At 34.1% G+C, this 23105-nt stretch overlaps 1 protein-coding gene across 1 annotated transcript; it reads right to left on the bottom strand.

Annotated features, from left to right (window-relative positions):
- Positions 1-1323: 1323 nt before the first annotated feature.
- Positions 1324-14983, bottom strand: TSPAN19 (tetraspanin 19; the record flags this gene model as incomplete). Its single annotated transcript, XM_063115772.1, has 8 exons — positions 1324-1392; positions 2709-2792; positions 3977-4120; positions 6322-6432; positions 8632-8706; positions 11494-11618; positions 14775-14847; positions 14939-14983. Coding segments are annotated over 8 exons (726 nt in total), but the record flags the coding sequence as incomplete, so codon positions are not given.
- Between the last annotated feature and the right edge of the window lie 8122 nt (positions 14984-23105).

The following is a 23105-nucleotide window of genomic DNA, read 5'->3' as shown; positions in this document are numbered from 1 at the left end:
AAGGTGAGTTCCAAATCCCAAGAGAATATTCCCCAAAGAATAGATTTGTCATTTGACATACCTAAACCTAAAGAAGATTGCTTTAGAGAAAATATTTTTTTAAAATTTTCCTTTGTGCTGACTTTTAAAAGTTCATAAGATGGGGCTGGCTGATAAGCTCAGTTGGTTAGCGTGCAGCCTTATAACATCAAGGTCATGGGTTCAAATCCTCATGCATGGTTTCAGATCTTCATCTCCATTTTCTATCTTCTTTAAAACTCCTATAAAGGAGTGTTTTTGAAATATTTTCAAATGAAAAGTACATGTTATAATTGCTAAAAAAATAATTAATTAATTAATAAGCCTCTGAAATCTGCAAATGTTCAAAACATATAGAAGGAAAAAGAGATGATTGGATTAGTAAATGAGAGTGAGGCTTCTATAGGAGTTGGAGCAATTCAGGAGCTTCAGTTAATCCATCTTTTCTTCATCTCCTCAAGGTCAAGATGCCTTTTGCTACTAAGGACAATAATGATAGTACCACACGTCTATACAACAACTTTTATTTTTCAAATGACTTATTTCTCTCTTTTCTCAATACCATTGTTAGGAAAATGGGACGGGTAGATTAGTTTTATATTTTTCAGAGAACTGTGCACAAAACAGTATTTTATGTATTGAATAAAATTTAAGAAAAATGAGAAGAGAAGGAGGAGCAAGTAAAGAATAAGAGATTTTAGTGATCATTTAGCTTATTTTTGCTATAGTTAAAAATTCCCTATTATTTTAATATTATATTATTGCCAGCAAAGTATATCCAAATCTCTACTTTTAAGTTTATTATCCACTTGTAAGCATTATCAAGAGAGAAATAAATGATTAATTCAGTATAGAGATCAGTGTCATGAAGATTTTCAATCTTCTTTTAAAACTCCTATTACAGTGTTTTTGAAAGATTTTCAAATGAAAGGTGCATGTTATAATTGCTTACTTAATTAGCATTATCAGAATATCCTGAAGGTATTCTCTCTATGTAAGAAACTCAAAACATATGATGATACTTCAACACATTTTGAACTCAGTATATATGCTAATACTCTCTAAATTCAAAAAATAAGGGAAGGTAAAGTTCTGAACTATAGAATTTGTCATTCTGAAAAACAAAATGAATAAAATTTAATGAATTTTTTATTATAATATACAATAATTTTGTTACATATAAACAATGACTTGAATAGATCCTAAACTTAGTTAATGAAATTTAAAATATTTTTGGTATAAAAACTACAATGTGATTACTTTGAGGATTAACTAGTTTCTTCTGGACAAATTAAAATTCAAAGATTACATTTCTGCATGTATTCTATTCTTGATATGTCTCAAGAAAGTAACAGCTAATGAGACTTGCAAAACCTGGAAGAAAAGGAAACAATAAGACATCAAAGTTTAATTAATGAATAATTTGTAAAGCTAATACTTTCTATATAATCATCAAAATGCATATTGTAAAGGAAAAAGGGATCAAGCAGAGTGAGAAAATTTCAGAGTAAGGTACACATGGTTGTGAATAAGAAATTTGAAAAATGAGCCTTCTAGAGTAACCCACCTGTCATCAGGTTCATGTGTAGCAGAAACTAAAGAGCTTATTAGATTTTAAGTAAATGGGCTATTGTTGGGCTAGACGCTTTGGTGAACTGCTGATCTGTTTTTTGTTCATCTTCTTTCTATGTCTTTAATCCTATAAAACTGCCACTTTTTGGTATAAGATCATGAAAGGTGATGTGCAAAGGGTAGAAAATAAAATGGAGCACAAATACTATCCTCTCTTTTAGTCTTGTCTTAAATACTGCAGTATGAACACAATCGATTAAAGACATGTAAAAACTATGATATTAATGCTTATAAGAAAGTCTTAGTTTACTATCCGTCTAAGACTAAAACTGTTACCAGTTGAAGAGATGGAACCTTAGGTCGGTGGCATTGTGGTCAACATAAAATCAAACTCAGGATCAGTATCCTACTCTGGCAAACACTGCATCACATATGGCTCCAATTCTGTAGTTCCCACTATGATAATCCATCCACTCTCACAGTTTCTTTGAATCCATAGCCTGCACTTGCTCTTATCAGCCTTCACTGAGACTGGAGAATGGCATCTTGCTTCTGAATCCCAGCTCTGCAGTTGACACCCTGCAGGTCATGGAGTGTGAGTATTTGGCTTCAAACTGTATTTCAACATTTAGTACCATACCTGACACATAGCAGATACCCTCCTCCCTCTAAATTTATCTAATGAATACATTAACTAATGAGAATATGAGTGAATACTGTATCTTACTAATGTCAAACATCTACTTAGATTTCAGAAGTTTGTAAATTGCACGCTGTCCCATATGGTGCTTTTACTGCTGAAATAGGAAAATATATATTCATATATATAATACAGGAAGAATATAGGAAGACAGATCAAAAGATAGATGATAGATTATCTTAAAGCAATGAAATCACTACCTCCAGGATGACCACTTATTAACGTGCTTCACCTACCTAGCTGAGTAAGGGATCTGTCTAGCTGGACCTCTATCCCTCCTGGATGTGAATAGTCTCAAGGTCCTGACTCCTATAGCATTAACTAGTCTGATTAGTTCTCCATCTGGTTTTTCTGCAGTCTATTCTGTATGGTTTATTCCCAATATTTTTTATATTTTAACATATGAACAATAGCTTACCTCTAAAGCCAAAAGTCCAAAGTTAGTTCCAATTAATGTTAAAGCATTAACATCATACCATTTGCTGATTTTATTTCCACAACCCTAAGGAAAAAGTTACTTAAATTCATTTGGCCATAGAAATGGTCTTATACATAATTTTACAAAGAGAAAAAAGCATGTAGAGATTAATAATTTGCTAAAGCCCAAATAGCAAGTCAATGTCTAATGTATAAAAGTCCAGACAGAGAGCTTTGTGTGATAGCCGGACACCTCAGTTGATAACTTTAAGGTTGCTAAGATGTTGCCATATAATTGAAATCAGAAATTTATTAAGTTTTGGAAAGAGATTTGGTTTTCTTCAGATTGTTGCAGTACATCAGGGTATATAACAGCACCTAAAATGATCGTTTTTCAAATATTAACGTAGATGCTTTTTTTTTTTTTTTTTTTTTTTTTTTTTTTTTTTTTTTCCAAAACCTCCCTCCATTCTCCCTCCCCCCCTCCCCCCCGACAATGTCCTTTCTGTTTGCTTGTTGTATCAACTTCAAATAATTGTGGTTGTTATATCTTCTTCCCCCCCCCGGTTTGTGTGTGTGTGTGTATGTGTGTGTGTGAATTTATATATTAATTTTTAGCTCCCTAAGATGCTTTTTAAAAAATGTAATGCTCCATTTATCTATAAATTATATAATTGAAAAGATACTTCTTAAGACTAAAATAACCTCAGTGTATAAACTATAAAAAGTGTTAGCAATTCTTTGGATGGAAATGGGAAGTTTATCAATATCTTATACCCATAAATAGCAGTTGTTCCCGATAAGTTTTCACTGTTTCTTATGCCACACTTACCAGAATACCACTTTTGTCTCGCTGAGGTCCTCTCAGTTTTTGCCAACCATCAAACCTTTTTGCTTGTGATATTGCAGCTCCCTTACCAATCCTATACACCAGGGCTTTGACAGAAGTGCCTACTCCTTCTACAGGATTTTGAAGGAAGGTTGAGGAAAATGGTTGAGGGAAAAAGTTCCAGGAGTGCTTAAATCACATACTCCCAGACAGTTTATTTAATTAATTTCTTACATACCTGAAATAATACTAGAATTTACCTAATTATATGTTCAATTCATTGAAGTGGCTTAAGAATGTAACCACCACGAATAACATTGTTTTTATATTAAAATTTGCTTAGCAAAAAAATAAAAATAAAATTTTGCTCAGAATTCTAAATTGACTTGCAAAACAAACACACACTGTAAACACTTGGAGAAGCCTTGACTTATCTTTACCTCTAGATAAGTTGCATTCAGTGGCTCATCACAAAACCATTTTCTTAATGTAGAATTTGTGCAAGAACATGGCACCTGTTCAGAGTTTTCTTTATTCTTATTCTTTATCCAATCTGTGTAATTGTGTTGGCCACAACACTGTAACTAAGAAAAAGGTTCTATAAATTTTACTATAAAATATTCAAAATGCAGTTAATTATACAATTTCTTTACATATTTTTGTCATGAAGCGTCTTTATTAATTTATTCTCCCATTGAAATATAATGAATTAAATAAGTATATATTTTTTGTTCTTCAATTCATTACTTTGTGCTGCTGCTGTTCTTGTCAGTCAGAGCTAAAGATATCGGTTGATATAACTGGTTATGGTTGGATGAAATTTTATCTGAATTTTATCTTATGGGAGTCTATGATAGAAAATACACTTGATTTGCCTATATATAAACTATGTTTAGGGCCAGAATATAGAACAGAGAATCATGTAAGACATATCTTGCTCCTAATTATAGCAGTTCTCTTTACATTTATTCATAATATGCTGTCATTCAAGGGTTCTTCAAAAAATTCATGGAAAAATTTGCATTATCTTTTAATTCCATTTTTTCATGAACTTTTTGAAGTACCCTTGTATGTATTTAGTATATGTAAAAAGATCTTCAGGATTATTTCTACTTTCTTAGGATTAATGTGAGATATTAACTTTAAATTTTGTATTGTGTAAAAAACTGCCACAAATAACTAAAAAAAAGGACAATGAAAATAGAAAATAGAAATGATCAAACTTCTAAGAAATGTCTCATTTTCAGTATTGATTCTGAAATCAAGTTGAGTTGGGAGAATATGAAAGAATCAACTTGCATATTTCTCACTGAGGAAATAAGGGAATGTTGACGTATTTAATTGTTTTCAAAATTTTTTATTGAAATTTTTAACATCGTACTGCTTGTTACAATATGTACCAATTATCTTGATACAATCTAGGAAATGCTGAACAACTAAAATAGTGTTTCAGAGTTAGGGTACCAAAAATTAGTTTAACCGACCAAACATACAAGTACTATCTCAATTATATTTATGGCTAAGAACTGTAAGCAGGAATCTCATTAACAATTTTTATCTCATACAGAGAGCTGTTTATCATCTTATGACAATAGGAAGGTTTGGTCCTCTGCTTGAAGTTGTAATGCAGTCTGAAAAGGCAATGCATGTACAGATCACATACATCAGAGAAAAATAAGATGAGTAAAAGCACTTGTTACTACATTTCAATTCTCTTAGAATGCATTTATGTTATTACATGTACTAAAAATAATAACTATTTTTATGTGAGGCACCTAGTGTAGCAGTAAAGAGTAGAAAATCTAGTGCCAGAATGTGTGGGTTTGAATCTTGGCTCTGCCACTTATTAGCTGTGTGATCCTAGTTAAACTACTAAATTTCTCTGTCCTTCACCCATAAAATGAGGATAATAGTTCCTACCTAATTAAGTAGGGAGTATTAAATGAGTTAATATATGCAAAGCACTTACAAAAAGGCCTGGCATTATATTAATGTTTGCTATTTTCTTTTTTGAGGATTACTTTGTTCCAGGTGCCGATCTATTCCTGTAAACCATTTGGCTGACAATACCAGTGCTCTTGTCCTTCCAGTACACCTGCCTCCAAAAATCTGAACTGTGAAATAATCATCTGAACAACATTAGCTAACAAATATTAGTTGCTTATTGTGTCCCAGATCCAAGGTTTTCTATATGAGTGTACTTTAAAAAGTTTGTGGAAAAGTCAAATTGGAAGATAAGATGAATCTTTTAACAAACTTTTTGAAATACCCTCATGTATTTTATATGTTATTTCATTTATTCCTGCCAACCAGAGTTAGAGGTTGTTGTGCTCATTTTACTAATAGGGAGCCTGAAGTTTAGAGGGTTACTTTTTGAGGATTACTTGTCCAGGGTCATGGAGCAACTGAATGGCATTCCTGGCATTCAGGTTCAGTGGTAACTACCATGTCACCCTGCTGCTAGCAGGGAATGCTACTTGGACCTATCTTCCATCAGGTGCACCAGGTCAGGCACCCCATTTGGCAAAAGACGACTAACACTTTTCCAGTTGAAACCAGTTTAAAAATGTACATCAATTAACCCAGAAAAATGAAATAGGAGGTACAAAAGGAGAATAAAACTCAAGATTTATATGTGTGGACAATGCTGTTCCACTCGATTTGTTTGGAAGAAATACAATCTCTCATTCCTCCGCCTATCCCCTGCCCTGATCTGTTCCCTCCCCTATCATGCAGTGGTTACCTTTGAGATCTGATTTTTAGTTTTATGTTAATTTCATCTTACTGTTTTCTGTAAAGTATCCAGAATAGTCCACTCGGGTATGTTTTCAGGCTTATCTCTATATCCATACTCAGAAATGACCAAATCAATTTTATCATGCCACAGTTGGTGAACCTGTTGAAAATTGTATTAAAAGTAAAAATTTCATAGAAATTTTTCTTGATGGTACCCCAGAAAAAAGTATTCAATGTCAGTTCACTGTTTTCTGCTTATTTCCAGGTGTTGTATTTTCCCTTGTTTATATCTCTTTTTAGCAACCTCATTTGTGGTCTAGAAGAAGATCGTATTAGGCTTATTCTATTACTAGAATAGAGGAAGTAATGTGCTATTCTCCTGACTATTTTATGCCCTATGTGAGGAAGTAATGTGTTATTCTCCTGACTGTCTTAGGGTTCTATATTTCTTTTCATACCCTCTGGAAAAATTGTAAAAGACTTTGAAATGGACCAAAAAATTTTACTGAATGTCAGGGAAAACTAGGCTTTTTGTAGCATACTTCAGGAGTCCTTGATTTTACAGAGAACTGTGCCCTTCATGATTTATAACTTAACTTATATTACAACTTTGCAAACTATAAAAAAACTATAATTTTGCAAATGATTTTTGGTCCAATAAATGCAAATGGATTTTTCTTGGTGAGGGTGCAATTAATTTCTCCCCCTTCCCAGCCTGTTTTGCAACTATTAAGTGATGGCCTACATAAGTGTCTTCTTTTTGGATTCTCCTTTGAATCAGGTTTTATATCTTGCTGGTTCTCTCATTAATCAAGATGATAAATTAAATATTGTCATGTGCCTATCATATGATTTTTTACAGGAATTACAATTTTCATATTTAAAATAATTATCCTTTTACAATACTGACAAGACTTAGAACCCAAAATATGGCACCTTAACATACTGAGTATTTTCAGCTGTAGGAAATTAAGAAAAATGCAGAAGCAGGAAGGTCACACTCTGATCTTCTTCTGCCTTTCTCCCCTGAAGCATGCAACAAAATAATTTTCTGATCAACCTCCCCTGAAAGTAGGGAATAAGGCCTCATTCCAGAGGTGTCCTGCCCTATACCCAGATGCCAAGAAGAATCCAAACAAACAGGCCTTGCTAAGTCCCCCCAAGTTTAATATCATTAGATCATACCCTTTTTTCTTCCAATCACACTGTGGCATGTCTGTCCATAAAAATACACAGTTTTTCCTGAGTCTTTGGGTCTTCATTTCAGAAGACTCCAGTATCACATAAACTTTCTTTAAATAAATTTGTTATGTTCTTCTCTTGTTAATCTGTCTTTTGTTATAGGGGGTCTCAGCTGTAAACCTTGTGGTGGGTGAGGAAAAGAAATTAATTCTTCTCTCCTACAATACTATCCTGAAAATGATCAGACTTCTTTTTTGACGAAAAAATTGTTATTTCACAAGCTGGATAATGCAGAGGTAGATAAATTTTGATAAAGTAACTTAGTTAAGCATTTAAAACCTTGAATGGTTTTCATAACCTATTCCTAATTTGGTCTTCTATAGTACCATAAGGCAGGAAGAATAGATACTATTTGCATTTTATGAACAAGAAGACAGACACTTTGAGAATTTAAGTAATTGCTTTTGTTTACAAGGAGCTGAGACTTCTAAATATGGTTTGTTTGAATACTAGTCTAATGATTTCTCATTGTACTATGCTGTTTTTGAATAATAAAAACTAAACTGGTTTTTATTTTTTATTATTACAATAATTATAAAATGTATACAAGTTAAACTCTTGCTCAGTAACTTATACATCTATGTTTTAATACATTTGAGAATATCAGAAGAATGTAAAAGGGAATTTAAATCTATTTTATTCTCAAAGTTAATTTTTATTTGAATAGAACTTTTTTTTCCATTTTATATTGCCATTGGGGAGCAGAGTGGACTTATGGATTTATTTAGCCTCTAAAGCATTATTTGGGAGATCTAGAGTGTATATGAATGCCAACTTAGTACATAAGTACCTTCATATATAACCTATGTGACTACTACGTAAATAAAATTCTCTTACGCATGTTCAGTTTGACAAGCACCTGCTGAAGGCCCTAGTGCATCCTCAACACTGAGTTAGGTACTATAAATAGCATAAAAGATTTAAAAGATCATAAGACCTTAATCCAGTTTGAATGCAGAAGACAAATTGATGTTCTAGTACTTTCATTGAGTATTTCCCCCCCAAAGGCATTTACCTTTGACTTTTAATATAGGCTCAAAGGTCTCAATAATCTAATATACAATTTCCTTTAGATTTCAAATGAAAGGATATATTGATAAAAATTCATTTTCCATACCTCCTCTTTCTTTGTGAAGATGAATATTGAAAATACAACCTGAACACCAAAGGCCCACGTTAACAGTACTGCATACTAAAACAAAAGAAAAGTAGAGATGACGTCTATGCTTCTAGTATATATTTTAGATACTACAGTAACAGGAAAATGCACATCATATGAAATATGCAGCTTTAAAATTTATATAAGGATCACTGAGGTTTCCTGCCTTCATAAATATGATTGAAATTATTGAAATAGAAAGGTAAAGAAAAATAAATCAGTGAACATTTGGAAAAGAGTAAGATAAAAAGAAGTGATAGTACTTTATGAGAACCCTAACAGACTACATGGTCTATTCTCTTAATTCAGATCTAAAACTGTTATAGAGGAAATTCAATTATCTCCACATTCACTTAACACACCATTCTCCTAAAACTAGAAAACTAATTAAATTTGTGACCTACTATTTCAATTATCCCATCTTGCAGAAAGTAGAAAGCATAACAAAAGTAATTGTAATAATAAACTTAATTCTGCCCATACATTCGAACTATTTATTTGAAAGCTGAAAATACTTCTATCCAATGCCAAATAAAATGATTTTCACATTTAGAAGACTATTTTCTTTTTTTCTTAAATTTATGGCCACTACATTCCTCTTCACTGTAGCAGCAGATATTGATATATAAATTATCTGGAATTCATAATAATTAAAAAAGTCAGCAATCTGAATATTCACTAGTCAAAATTTAAGTAGCAATGATTTACTGTTAGTATTATTAATTTCACATATTTTAAACATTTAATACTTTAAAGTATCCAATTAAAATTTTCTACTTGACATAAATTATAATTTTTATTTTCAGAGACAAAACTATGATCTTTACATCTATGAAGATGTTTAGATTTATAATGCTTGTACATGCAATATCTCACTTAATCTTACTATTAGGAGACTGGTAGAGACAGAAAAAATTGTATGAAGCAATAAAATAAAAATTACTGGGTGTCTTAGATTAGGGTAAGAGTATGTAAAATCACCTTTAAACCATGGAATAATTCTTAGGCCTATAAGATTGGTCCATAAATTGACTGTGAGTTAATATGGTTAAAGGAAAAACGTATTCATCAGAAAAGTATTGGTAAGTTCAGAGGAGAATAGGAGGAGTCATGATGGCAAAAAGTAGCAGTACCCTTCCAGAGAGTGTCCAAAAGGCACGATAGTGATGGTGTTTTGGCTCCAGGCCCTAACCTGTCAGATCCTATATTCATCTATATCCTTATGGTGGTGTCTATCAGGCTTTCTCATTTGGATGCTATTAATACTTGAATCACACGAGGCAGAAACTTATGAGATGTTTATGTTTTTCTCCCTCTAGTTTCTCCATCCTTTCCCAACTCCAATCACCACAGTATACTAATAGCAGGCTCTGAATCTCCTTTGCCTAAATGGAAATGTGTGGCAAGGAGAGAAATCAAGATTTTCCTGCAAGCCATTTCTATCCTGGTTTCCATATCCAAAATCTGAAGCCCAATAAGAAAATTATGCTGTCTGGAAAGAGAGAAAGATAAGACTTGAGAAGTGGAAGTGGACCTTGGAGGAGAAAAAGAAGAGAGAGTGAAGTCTCTTTTTAGACTAGAAAGATTCTGAGGCTGATCCTGGAAGCCTATGGGTTCCCAGAGCAACAGGGGATAGCATTTGGCTTCTTGGCATTGCTGTGACAAGGTGAGAAGACCCGAGAGGGAAATGAGAGTATTGTTTCCAGCTTTGCCTAAATGCCTGTGCTGGGGTATTCAAATAATGGCAGAAATTACTAACATTTGGCAGCAACTGATCTCTATGTCAGGTGTGACTTCTTTAATTTCAGTGTCATTGGTGAGATCTGACTCTCAGGAAAGGGATACTGCAGGGGTGGAACGAGGTCATAGCTATTTACCAGTCCTTCACAAAAGGGTTTCACTGCTGTGTCTGCACTGGTCCATACTGGATGGACATCAGACCAACCTTTGCCACCCTAGGCCATTCAAACAGCAGAATGAGTAGACCTGAGGGGACCATGTGGCCTGGGAAAGTGACTGCGTTTGTGGTAACCATGTAAAATAACCAGTGTCCAGAGTGATCACACAGACTCTCAGCTCTATAAAATCTAAGTATCTCTGCATTCTTCCTGATAAGGGACAAAATGACTGCTGTTGAACTTCCTGTCTGCTTGGCAGTGAATTAAAGAAATTTGAATTAAAGAAAATTTTAAAAGCTATATTTCGTCTGAATGTGAGTTGTGATGCATACCTGCCACATGTATGGTAAATAGTTCATGTTCAGGTCTGTACTCCTGATTTTAATTGACCTTTTCATGTTACATGCTTAAGGAGAAAGAATGTGCTAGCCAAATGCCAGAGTCTAGCCCTCTCAGTGAGTTACATTTCTTTTTGTTAAGTAACAAATTGTAGTTTCAATTACAAACTAGTTTTCCTCATGCCATGCCTACAGGGAGAAAATGTGCTGACTATAGAATATGATTCCTTGTCCTTGGTAAGCTACATTGCTCACTGATTTTAATATATTTTATTCTGATACTAGTCAATATACTTAAGTTTGGTTTATTGTAGGTCACTGTAGGAGATGGATTCCTGTTGATTCTGTGTTGAAAATTATATATCTAAATGTGCAAGTGCTGAGGTCCAGATTTGATCTTTGGAAAACTCACCGAGAAAATCCTACCTGAAAAGTTTCATGGGAGGGGGTGCTTCATTTGGGTTACCCCTAAGGAAATACTCTACTACAGTGTTGTGGTCACATAAATAGCTATTGCTTATTTTTGTAACTTGGACACCTAAGATCTAAGATACAAATGCAGGCTATTGAAGCGAAATACGTACCAGAACCAGGAGCCATCTGATTTCGTTGTGAATTCCCAAATAACCCAATACACAAAGAAGAACAGTAGCAGATCCCATTCCAATCAAAAGTTGAGAAATATATACTACGAAGTGATTGTTTTCACCTGTGAAAACCACAAAATGACTTATTGTAAAGTGATATTTTATTTGTTTTCTATTTACTAATAATTTCAGCAACCCAAGGTTTCCCTAAGCAGCTGTTGCCAAACTACCAGGATTTTTTCTCTCTCTCTTTTCTACCTCATTCTAGCACCTCTCACTTACTCTTAACAACCTTTCTTTCTTTTGTGACATGCTAGAAAATTTCTTTGATCTTAGATCTCTTTAACCTTATTTTCATTACCTCTTATGATAGAAGACAATTTTTCCACGGGGACCATTTCTATATCTAATGTATATATATTCAAAGATTCATGTATTCATTCATTCATTTATCCATTTCATCAAAAAAAAATTAGTATCTAACATGTGTCTCTTGTACACACCCTGAAATTATTGCTAATAAGGCCCCTTTTAAGCTCTTTTCTTTTCTTGTACCATCTAGACTGTGAGCCCTCACTGCTAGAGACTTTATATATATATTTATATAGTCAACAGAGTAAATGCTTAGTGCTGAGGAACAGACTGTAGAACAGAATGCTCAACAAATACTTGTTTTTTAAAAAAAGATGAACAAATGAATTAAATATGTCCCAGGTTTTATGGGAGAATAGTGGAGGCAGTGAGTTGCTGGAACCAACTTGTACCAGCTCATAAAAGCCAACTGTTAAAGTTTCATGAAATCTGCAAGCTAAAATCTGAAATCACATTGGCACCTTGAAATTGACCACTGTGGGAGTATTTATTTAAACCATGGAAATGGCAAATGCCATAAATCATGACTCTCTACTCCATAACTGGTTGTTAAACATTAACCAGCATACTATTGGGCATCTAATCCATTAGGTTAAAGGGTGTGGACAAGATTACCGGAGAAGGTAACATTTGAGTTTGGGCCTTGGATGATCATTGGAAATATCCAGGTTAGACTGGTGGAAGCATTCCTGAGACGTACAACAGCACGGTGTGTGTAGGAAACTCAGCTTTGTTGGCACTTAGAGTTTGAGGCAGATAAGACTAGAAAGGTTTCCAGGGGTAAAATTATGGGCACTAGGTTTTCCAGTCTTCCTCACTGGAATTAAGCCCCATGAGGACAGGAACTTTATCTTTTTGTTTAGTACCGTATCCTCAGCTCATGGGGACAGTGCCTAACAAGTACAAGATGCTCAATAAATACTTGCCATATGAGTAAATAATGGCAATGGGGAGCTAGAGAAAAGCTAGGGGATTACATGGTCAAATTTTTATTTTAAATTAGTCATTCAGAGGCATTTGGAAAATGGCTGAGAAAGGAGATCAGAGCACAAGGGTACCAGAGGCTATTACAGTGCCAGAGGTGAGATGGGGGCTACACGTGGCATGGAGTTATTAAGAATGGAGAGGTGATGGCAGAATAAACTAAAAAGAGGAGAATTAATTGACAGTTTCAGATACAGAAGAAAGGAGTTCCCAAAATCTTTTGCCTCAAACTGTATAAAAATACAACTTAAAGGATAAATTTCTGACTACCTGCTGTGATTTGAATGTCCACCCAAGCTCATGTTGGAACTTAACCTCCAATACGGCGGTGGAAGGTGGGGCCTTTAAGAGGTGACTGGATTTCAAGGACTGTGGCCTTGTGAATGGATTGATCCATTCATGGAGTTATGGGTTGATGGTTTAATGGGCTGTCATGGACACAGTTCTGATGGCTTTATAAGGAGAACAAGTGAGAACGTTAGCTCTCTTGCTCATGCCATCCTGGCCGTGTGATTGTCTGGACTCTGTAGAGAGTTCTCACCCAGAAGAAGGCCCTCACCAGACATGCCCCCTGAACTGTGGACTTTCCAGCCTCCAAAATTATAAGAAATAAATCTCTTTCCTTTATAAACTATCCAGTTTCAAGTATTCTGTTATAATCAACAGAAAAATAACTAATAAATTACCTTTGCAGGGGCTTTTTCCACAAGCAAGTTTTAATGAGAGTTAGCTATAATAAAGGGAAAGGAAAAAAAAAAAAAACTTCTGGTCCATCTTACTTGCTACATTGTTAAATATTATATGGGAAGTCCTTAACCCAGTGCTTGGAACACAGTCACTATTAAATAAGTGGAAGCTACTATCATCATTATTGTGGGGAAAAAAGAGAGAAAGTTTGTCATGAGATCTGCACACACCTATTTACTGCGAGCAAACTGCTAATGCACTCAGACATGGCACATACTTTTCCACAAGCACGATATACAAACAGAAGACAATAAAGATACGAGGCACTTATTATAGCTGAAGTTTAGCTAAATTATTCAGTAATCTATAGTTCTTTATTACATATTAAACCATTATATTTAGTTTTTTATTTTCCTTCTAAACATTTTTTTCTTGATATCCACTAAGAAATACGCTGGCTCTGTCCCATACATTTTTTTTTTTTTTGCCATTTTTAATGATTAACATTGTTGCTCAGCAGAACTTACTGAGATAATGAATATGTTCTATACCTGTGTTGTCCAATAAGGTAGCCAATACCCAATAGCCAGATATGGTTATTGAGCACTTGAAATGTGGCTTTCTTCTTTCCAATGGGGGATTTTATAAAAAAAAAATAATCCTTAGCTTTCTGGTTCCTAAACTTCAGTCCACAATGATCACAGTACACTACCTAACGAAAAAATAAGGGCACTGTGAAGATTTAAAGTTTTTTTTATTGCATATATAAAGTTAAAGGTGTTTGATTATATTCATATTTGGGGGACATTATATTTCATTTGTAAACCTATTATGGTGGGAGTAGATGGTAACTGAGTTTTAAAAGAAATTATTTAACTTGGGAAGCACAATTTTGGTGCTCTCCATTATCTTTTCAAGTCTACAGATCTGTTAAGGTCCAGAGTTAGCAGAACAATCCACAATCTTCCCTTTCTCTCATCCCTTTTGTCTACCAACAGTTCCTAGCTCTCCCTCCCAAAATTCTCTCTCCTTTATGGTTTTGGATTAAAGTCCTCTTCTTTAATAATTTATATGTTTTTAAAACCAATTGACAAAATCCTTCAGAGGAAACACTAGATGATACCTAATAAATTTTAGAGAAATACTGCCACCTGCTGAATAAATTATGTATGCAATTGTTTAAAAGGGAATGTCTTGTATATTTCATTGAGAGAAAAAGAAAAATAGATACATACCCAAAGCTGTTAAAATATTATTTCTATCTAATAAAAGCCATGCACCAAATCCCATGAATAAAAGTCCAAGAACCTAAAAAAAGACAGCCAATGCTTATTTTTTAAGTAATTGCCTATAAATATGCATTACATTTTCTTTACTAAATAATTATGAAGATTCTTACCAAGAAAGCTCCATTAATGAGATTTAAAAAGTATTTAAAAAGTAACGTTTTGGGGCTGAGCCCGTGGCGCACTCGGTAGCGTGCTGCGCTAGCAGCGCGGCGACGTTCCCGCCGCCGCGGGTTCAGATCCTATATAAGGATGATCGGTGCACTCCCTGGCTGAGCGCCGGTCACCGGAAAAAGAAAAAAAAAAAAAAAAAAAAAAAAAAAAAAGTAACGTTTTGTTTTTCCATAACATTATTTTCTTTCTGGATATTGATGATTCTGAAAAGACAACCACAACTTTTACTATGAACAGCACAATAACATCTTTAAATAATTCTGCTTACTCATGTCCTTTATTTACACATTTTTTGGCTAGGCAGTATCTGCATTTAGAAAAATAAAAATGTATCTGTAATTTTTGGCTAGGCTAAGTGGAGACTGAGAACGTACTTTTATAATATGTCAATAGCAGCTTTACTGAAGTTTTTGAAGTTTTCAGAAAGAAAGATATTTTATTTTGTTTCCCATCTTAAAATTTCTTTTTCTACTTGTTGGACAGCTTTCCTTCACCTCTGCCTGCCCTTCTTTTTCAGGATCACGTTAGTTCCTCATTGAGGTCTTGGAATAGAGAACTTTTTCTAACCCCAATTTGTTGATTCTCTGTGCAGGAAAACTTCAAAAAGATCATGGATAATGGAATTAAAAGATAAAATTAAAAAATATAAACTTCATTTCTCAACATAAGCTTCATCAATTTCAAGACAATTTGTAAGAGATGATACCAGCTGTTTATTCCATCCCTAAATAACTGACAGTCCTGGAAATTTAATCATGTCAATGCAGCCTTTTTTCTATAGTAAATGAAGAAAAAATCAGTGTCCTTTAAAGATTTTTGAGGATTAAGAAACAAAAAAAAGTCAGAAGGAGCCAGATCAAGACTGTAAGGAAACTCATAAAGTTGCTCTATTCCATGAGAGGAATGAGCAGGAGCATTGTCATGGTGGACAGAAATCTCTGGTGTAGCTTTCCTAGGCATTTTTCTGGTAATGCTTTGGCTAACTTTCTCAAAATGCTGTCATAGTAAACAGATGTGATTGTTCTTTGGCCCTCCAGAAGTCTGCTTTTGCTTTGACTGGACCACTCCCACTTCTTGGTAGTCACTGAGTTGGTTGTGCTTTTTTTTTTTTTTTTTTTTTTTTTTCCCCCCAGGATAGTGCTGGTAAAGCCATGTGTTCATCTCCAGTTATATTGTTCAACGAAATGCTTCGGGATCTTGATCCCACTATAATTTCTATTGAATGTTCTGCTCTTTACTGCAGCTGATCTGGGCATAACCGTTTTGGCATCCATTGAGCAGAAAGTTTGCTCAAGTGTAATTTTTCAGTCAGAATCGTGTAAGCTGAACCACTTTTGCTGGCTATTGTTTCTACTATTGTTTCTGCTGTTCATCGTCAGTCTTCTTCAATTAGGGCACAAACAAAATTAATTTTTTCCTCCAAAACTGATGTGGATGGTCTGCCAGTGCAGACTTTATCTTCCACATTGTCTTGTCCCTTCTTGAAAGGATTTATCCATTTGTAAACTTCTGATTTCTTTGGGGTCATTGTCCCCATAAACTTTTCACAAAGCATCAATGATTTCACCATTCTTCTACCCAAGCTTCACTATTTTTAATTAATTAATTAATTAATTAATTTTGGTGGCTGGCCAGTATCAAGCCTCACTATATATTTGATGTTTGTTTTTGCTCCAATTTCAGCCGAATTAGATAGGGGCACTTTTCAAACTAATAGTCTTATCTTTCTTAGTTCTGCAAACTAGATCCTGTTCAGACATGTTATAACAAGTAAGTACAAGTTTATTTTGGTGTAAAAATATTTTGAAATACACATGCATGGTATTTTTATCATAATATGCATTTTCCACACTTTTTGAATACCCCTTGTATTTTCTTGTTTAACTGTTTTTTTCCCCCAGGTAGAGTCAGAGGTATTTAAGTGGAGACAATAGGTCTTCTATAACATTATATACCCCAGATCTAGCATATAGTAGGGACTCAATAGATATTTGTTGAATGAATGAACGAACGGATGAGTTAAATTATTTAATTGGTTTATAATTTAGTTTGGTATACAGCGTGAGGAAAGGAACAAATTTAAAGTTGTTTTCATTAAAAATCATTTTCCAGAGAGCTAATTTTCCTAAAAATTGTATGGAAAGGTTAACATTTATCCCACTGGTTTTTCATACCATACTTTGTTTATTAGATATGAAGGTTTTAAACTTTCCTGGGTATGTTTCTGGGTGTTTTCTTTTCTCTTTTTATTGTTTCAATCCCAGATAGCACCATATTTTAAAAAGTATTGTAGTTTACAATGTTTTGATATATGAGTGCATAATTGACAAAATAAAGCAAATTTAATGAGATGAATTTGAAGCTATTTGTCCCTAATTAGGAAGAAACCAGTCTGTTTATTGAACTGAAGGGTGCTTTGGGAAGTGGAGATAAGAGATGTCTATGTTAGGATCTATCCACTTCCCTTCCTCCCTTGACCTAAAGCCATATTCCTCCTAAAAATTCTCATGGTTCTTCTTCCCATCTTAAGGAGTGTCTCTACTCTTTGTCTTCTACCTCTGCTTTGAGCTCTCCTGCTGTCATTTGGTTTCTCCAGTTTCTGTTAGTCTTATTCCTGGATGCCTCCAATGCCTGGCATGTTTTAATGGGACACTCAGTTGGAAAGACAGCCTGATTTGCTATTTCAGTTTCTCCCAAAGATGCTGTAGATCTATATTTTTTGCTTCAATACTATTTACTGCAGCATGTGAGAAAGCTGTGATCCTCTCCTACAGCCTAAGCAAAAACGTAGGCCCAAAGTCCTAGCCTTTCTTTGTCTGTGAATGAGAAAGACAGTGGTGGACTAATGAACCAGAAGACTCTGCAGTAACTCTGGAGTGAAATGTTGAAGGCATGGACTTAAATGTTGCTTTAGTAATAATTAGAGCATTAGGGAGGGTCAAGCTGAAATGTTCTATCAAAGGACCTAAATACTGTACAGAAATAAACTGAAGTTTATTTTTCTCTAAGTCCAAAGTTAGTGAATGATTTTCTTCTAGGAAATCATCTTAGAAACATGGGGCTAACTCAAGCCTGTTCAATATGTGGCTCTCAAATTTGTTCTTGGTGCCATCTTTTATAGCTAGAAGAAAGGAAAAGAGGATGAGTAAACTCAGGCAAGCATCTTTTAAACAAATGGGATAGAAGCTGCAAACTTCTCTTCTGCTCATATTCCATTGGTGCAGACTTGGTTACATGGCAATACTCAACTGCAGTTAAAGGTGGGAAGGGTGGGAAAGGCCAAACAAAATTCCCAATAGTTTGGAAAGGGCACTTGCAAAAGATAATTATAAGGAGAAAAGGAGGGCTTGGATAAAGTTTCAATATGCTTTGTTAGGGACTAGGAGAAATCAAAGATGATCATAAGGATTCTTATAGGATGGGAAAATAAAAGAATAATGGTAATCACCGGAAATAGAAAAATTGGGAAAATCATTTGGAAGAAAAATTCATAAATTTAATATTTAATAATTGAGTTTGAAGTGAAATCTGTGTGGTTACGTTCTTTAAGTTCTGGAAATGGAGTATAGGATAAATGGGTAGCATAGTCTACTCAGACTTGGGAGTCATCCATAGATAGCCAATGATATGGGAGTGAATGAAAGAGAAGAGGAATTGTCTATAGATAGACAGGGGCATAGGTTTAATGGTAAAGAATGATACAATTAAGATTTTTTTTTTAAAGCAGACTTTCACAAAGTGAGAAAATAATCAAAGCATGTTCTTATGGAAACCAATAGAGGAAAAAATTTCTAGACTGGTATTAAATGATGCAGAGGTCAAAAAGGGACATGAAAATCAACTACATTGTATATTGATAAATTCAAATAAAAGTTTTAAAAAGGTGGGTAAGAATCAGTACTCTCAAAGGCAGCCAAGTTGGAAAGGAAGATGTTTATAGTAACTTTAAAACAGCAGTCCAAGGTCAAAGAGGTAGAATACAGAAAAATAAGTGTCCAAGCAACAAGCCAAGGAAGCTCATGGCCATGTTTACCTAGAATGGTACAAAGAGATGGTCATGTGTTGGTCTTTGCAACCATAAGCTCCACATACTGGAAACGTCAGTGAAAATAAAGATGTGCTAACAAAAGATACACAGTAAGTTAGTGCTGTTCTTGTTTAAATATTTATAGTGTGGAAGATCTATATTTTCTTTTGCTGTAAAAAAAATGTTTTTAATCTAATCAAATAAGGTCCAGTGTAGTATTTCTTTTGTTTAGTTCCTGGCTACTTAATTAATTGTTCAACCAGAGAGATATTTTTTATAGTATAAATGCTATAGGGATGGGCAACTTACAATAATTCACCTATTCATAGGTGTTATTTTTCACTAGTTAAATAAACTCTAATTGTTTGTTGTTAGCGTTTCTATGTTCCTTCCAAGTTCCAGGAGATGGAACTTGGTAATGAACAAGTCAGAGTTTGTCAAGGAATCAAATATTAAAACCTGTGGCCAACTCTGAATTATGTGATTCATAATAAAGGGAAATAAAGGGGATAGGGAAGTTTCATAGAGAAGATGAATTTGAGATGATCCTTGAAGGATGATTAAGAAGATCCTAGTCAGACAAAAATGAGCTAAGATGTAACAAGTAGTCAGGACAGATGGAACATGACATTCACAAGCTTTACAGTGAGGTGTAAGGGGGCATGGGTCAGAGCAAAAAGAGATGAAAGATAAAGCTAGAAAAGTAGACTCATTAAGTATTGTAATGGGTTATGTATGCTTTGCTAAAGAATTCGATTTTTTTTGGTTTTTCCAAAAGTAATAGGGAGCCATAATTCTGGCATCAATGTGGATGCCAAATTAGAAAACAAACCCAGGACAAACAGATAATTTCCAAGATAATGCACTAATTCATGAGAGATGAATGTGGTCTGAACAGCAACATGGTTGTGGGGATGGAGAACAGTACTAGAATATGGGAGATATAGTAGAAAGTAGAATTGCCAACACTGGGATGGTAGAAAAAGTAAAAAATGGAACATGAACGCAAGTTTATAGAGCTTGAATAATTAAGCTCTTAACGTTAGCCCATATCTTACCATGTGTGATTTATGTTAACTTCACAATCATCAAATTTTGCAAACTAAGCATTTTTATTCTATTATTCCCACTATTGCCAATGAGGAAAGAGATTCAGGAAGGTAAAACAACTTGCCTGGCTGAGGTCACTCAGTAAATAGGTGGCAGAGCTGAAATTCAAACCCATAGATAAAAACCGCTTTCTCGATAACCTTTCTCTGATAACCAGTGTCAATACCTGTAATTGTGGATTCTGATAGTACACACCTCAAAAGGATAATGTAAAAATTAAATTAGATTATGTTTGTAAAGAACTTAGGCCAGTGTCTGGCTAAATGTTAGCTATGAATTTTGTTATACCACATCTTATTATAGAATACTAAGATTGAACAAGGGAGGTGTGCATGAGGATGGGAAATGGAATGGGAACCACTGGAAAGTGATGGACTCTCCTTTTCCTGTGAAGTGAGTGGTCATGTCAGCTGCAGGGAGGGAGCACAAAGAAGGTTACAGAGGGAACCTGAAGGTTTGGGAATGTGTTTGAGTGGAACAAGAGAAGCAGAGATTTAAGAAGCCAACACTATGATCCACATATTTTAACATGCAGTAATCACTTTGTCTCAAATAAATGAAACTAGCAAACAAAGAAATACCTGCTATGCAGCTATTTTGAGCACTGCAATGATATTCCAGAATATTTAAATGACATCACCACCATAAGAAGAATAGAACAGCTGTTGAAAAATGCTATAAAACTAAAATGGTTCCACCACTCAATTAACATTTTCAAAGAAGTATTCTGCTCATATAACAGGAATAAACAGTTTTCTCTCATCCTTTCATTCTCTCAATAAATATTTACTAAGTGCTCTCTAAAGTAAATATATTAAGCCAATAGGCTATAAATCAACCAGACATGAGAATGATTTTCAAAATTTAAGTGAACTAAAGTTACATATTCAAAAGAAAAAATATACTTACTCAGGTTAAAAGGCCATAGGCAAACTAAAATATTCAATCTAAAGCTATATTTTCTAGGAATATTGCAGCTAAATGGACTTCTGCTAAACACTATTGATAACTAATAATTTTAAGTGAAATTAACTTATGATCTATAACTGTTTTAGATAATTGTGGCATTTTCCTCCTTTTCAATTAGTAACATTCTAGTTAAATGTTAAATTATAACTAATTTAAGTTGTCAATTTCTTCCAAAGTTAAAAAAAATGAGAATATAAGATTTATAGCGTTGATTAATTATCTTCAGAAGAACATTCAATATTAATTTTTTGCCAGAAATTTGTTTGACAAGGTAAGCTTTAAAAAAGAAAGCAACTTAGACATTATGAGCAAAATTAGTTGATTACTAAAATTAGTTATTTAAAATTAGTTTTAAAAATTGATTACTAAAGGATTTGATATTTTTTAGGAAAAGTCTATATCATTTGATAATTACAAATAAAATTAATCTTAAGACTTTTATATGTGAACTTCAACATAATATGGTAGCTTAAGCATTTTAAATGAAGAATTTGAATAGTGTATGAATTAGCAATAAAATTAAATTAAAAAAAAGAAAAAATGGCACTTGAACATGGACTTTGATAATGAAAATACCCTATATTTAATCAGATCTGAAATCAGGTATAGTTTATTTTTTTTAAAATAATTATGTTTCTTGAAAAAGGTACTAATTGTTTGTTTTTAATATCAAAAGTTTACTAATTTCTCACACTATATTAGTAGTTCTTGTGTTGACACAATTCAAGTTTATTGTTACCAGGAAATACAGCCTATTTTCTTTCAAAGGGTCAGTGAAATGTTTGCTTTTAGCTTATTGTTGCAAACACCTTTTCCAGTTATGTTTAACCACTTCCTCTTGAAATTTAATGCCTTGTTTGCAAACTTTAAAAAAAAAGATTAAAATCAGAAATATCTATTATTAACTAAAAATAAAATTTCACATTTTGTACACTGTATATTCGTGCCACAAAAGAAACTTTGATGGATTTTTAAGTTAAAATTAAGTAGCAAGACATATACTTAGAACTTCAGATTTCATATTGAAATAGTGCGTGTCTGCCAATATTTTCACTGTAAAAGAATTCCAGAAAAGAATTTTTCAAATTTCTCACCCACAACCTCTTCAGTTATTGGTTTTTGATGAGCATTGATTGATAATCGATTTATTTATTTATTTATTTTCTTAAAGAAACTTTTGTTGTGGAAGGCAAACAACTTATTGGCTTCTCTTCCATACTTCCACAAATCACTATTCAGGATTAAGGTTTTGTGGAATAATAATTTACACTGGGCAACTCAACATTCACTAGATGCAAGTATAACGATAGACAGTTTAGAAACAATTCAAAAGTCAGGTCACCGCTACTTGGATAATTATAACAAAATGTCATTTCATCATTAAATATTTTCCAGACTTATTTAAATATTAATATCTACCTGGAAAAAAAATTAAGCTCCTTCCTCCAGCTCCTGGGACGTAGCGTTCGTTCCAATTTAGAATGGAGGATATTTGTCCTTCTGGGGCACCTGTAAGGCAAGGCCTGTCTATCGTCTTTGCGATTGGCTGTTGCCGTGGTTACTCTTTGTTTAGAGGTATGGGCGCTGTCTTCCAACCGAATCGAGGATTTCGCTTCTGGTGGGTGAGCCGGGGCCCTGCAAGTCCGGGATTCGTGTTGCGGGGGGCGAGGCAGAGCTGCGGGTGCCCGGTCCCTTTCCGACAGGGCCAGGCTCCCAGGAAAGGGAAAAACCGCGGGCCGAGGGTGTAGCTGCGCGAGTCTGAAGGGAGCTCCAGGATCGCTTCAATTCTGGAGATTTTGGTTGCTTCCTTACAACTTGAAGATCCACCCTGAAGATCCTCTGTGTCCCTCCTTCCTTCTTTGTTTCCGTATATAATTCATGGTTACTTTATAAAGTAGATTCCCCTCTCTTTTCATTACAGGGGTTGAAGGATGGAGTTCCTTAAACTTTCCCACTTTTGGAAGCTTTAGCCAACTCCAAGTGATTCAATATCAACTTGA

Source organism: Cynocephalus volans, chromosome 12, assembly GCF_027409185.1.
Source record: "Cynocephalus volans isolate mCynVol1 chromosome 12, mCynVol1.pri, whole genome shotgun sequence".
Classification (NCBI taxonomy): Eukaryota; Metazoa; Chordata; class Mammalia; order Dermoptera; family Cynocephalidae; genus Cynocephalus; species Cynocephalus volans.
Note: the sequence above shows the minus strand (reverse complement) of the source record. Positions and strands in the feature narration are given on the sequence as shown.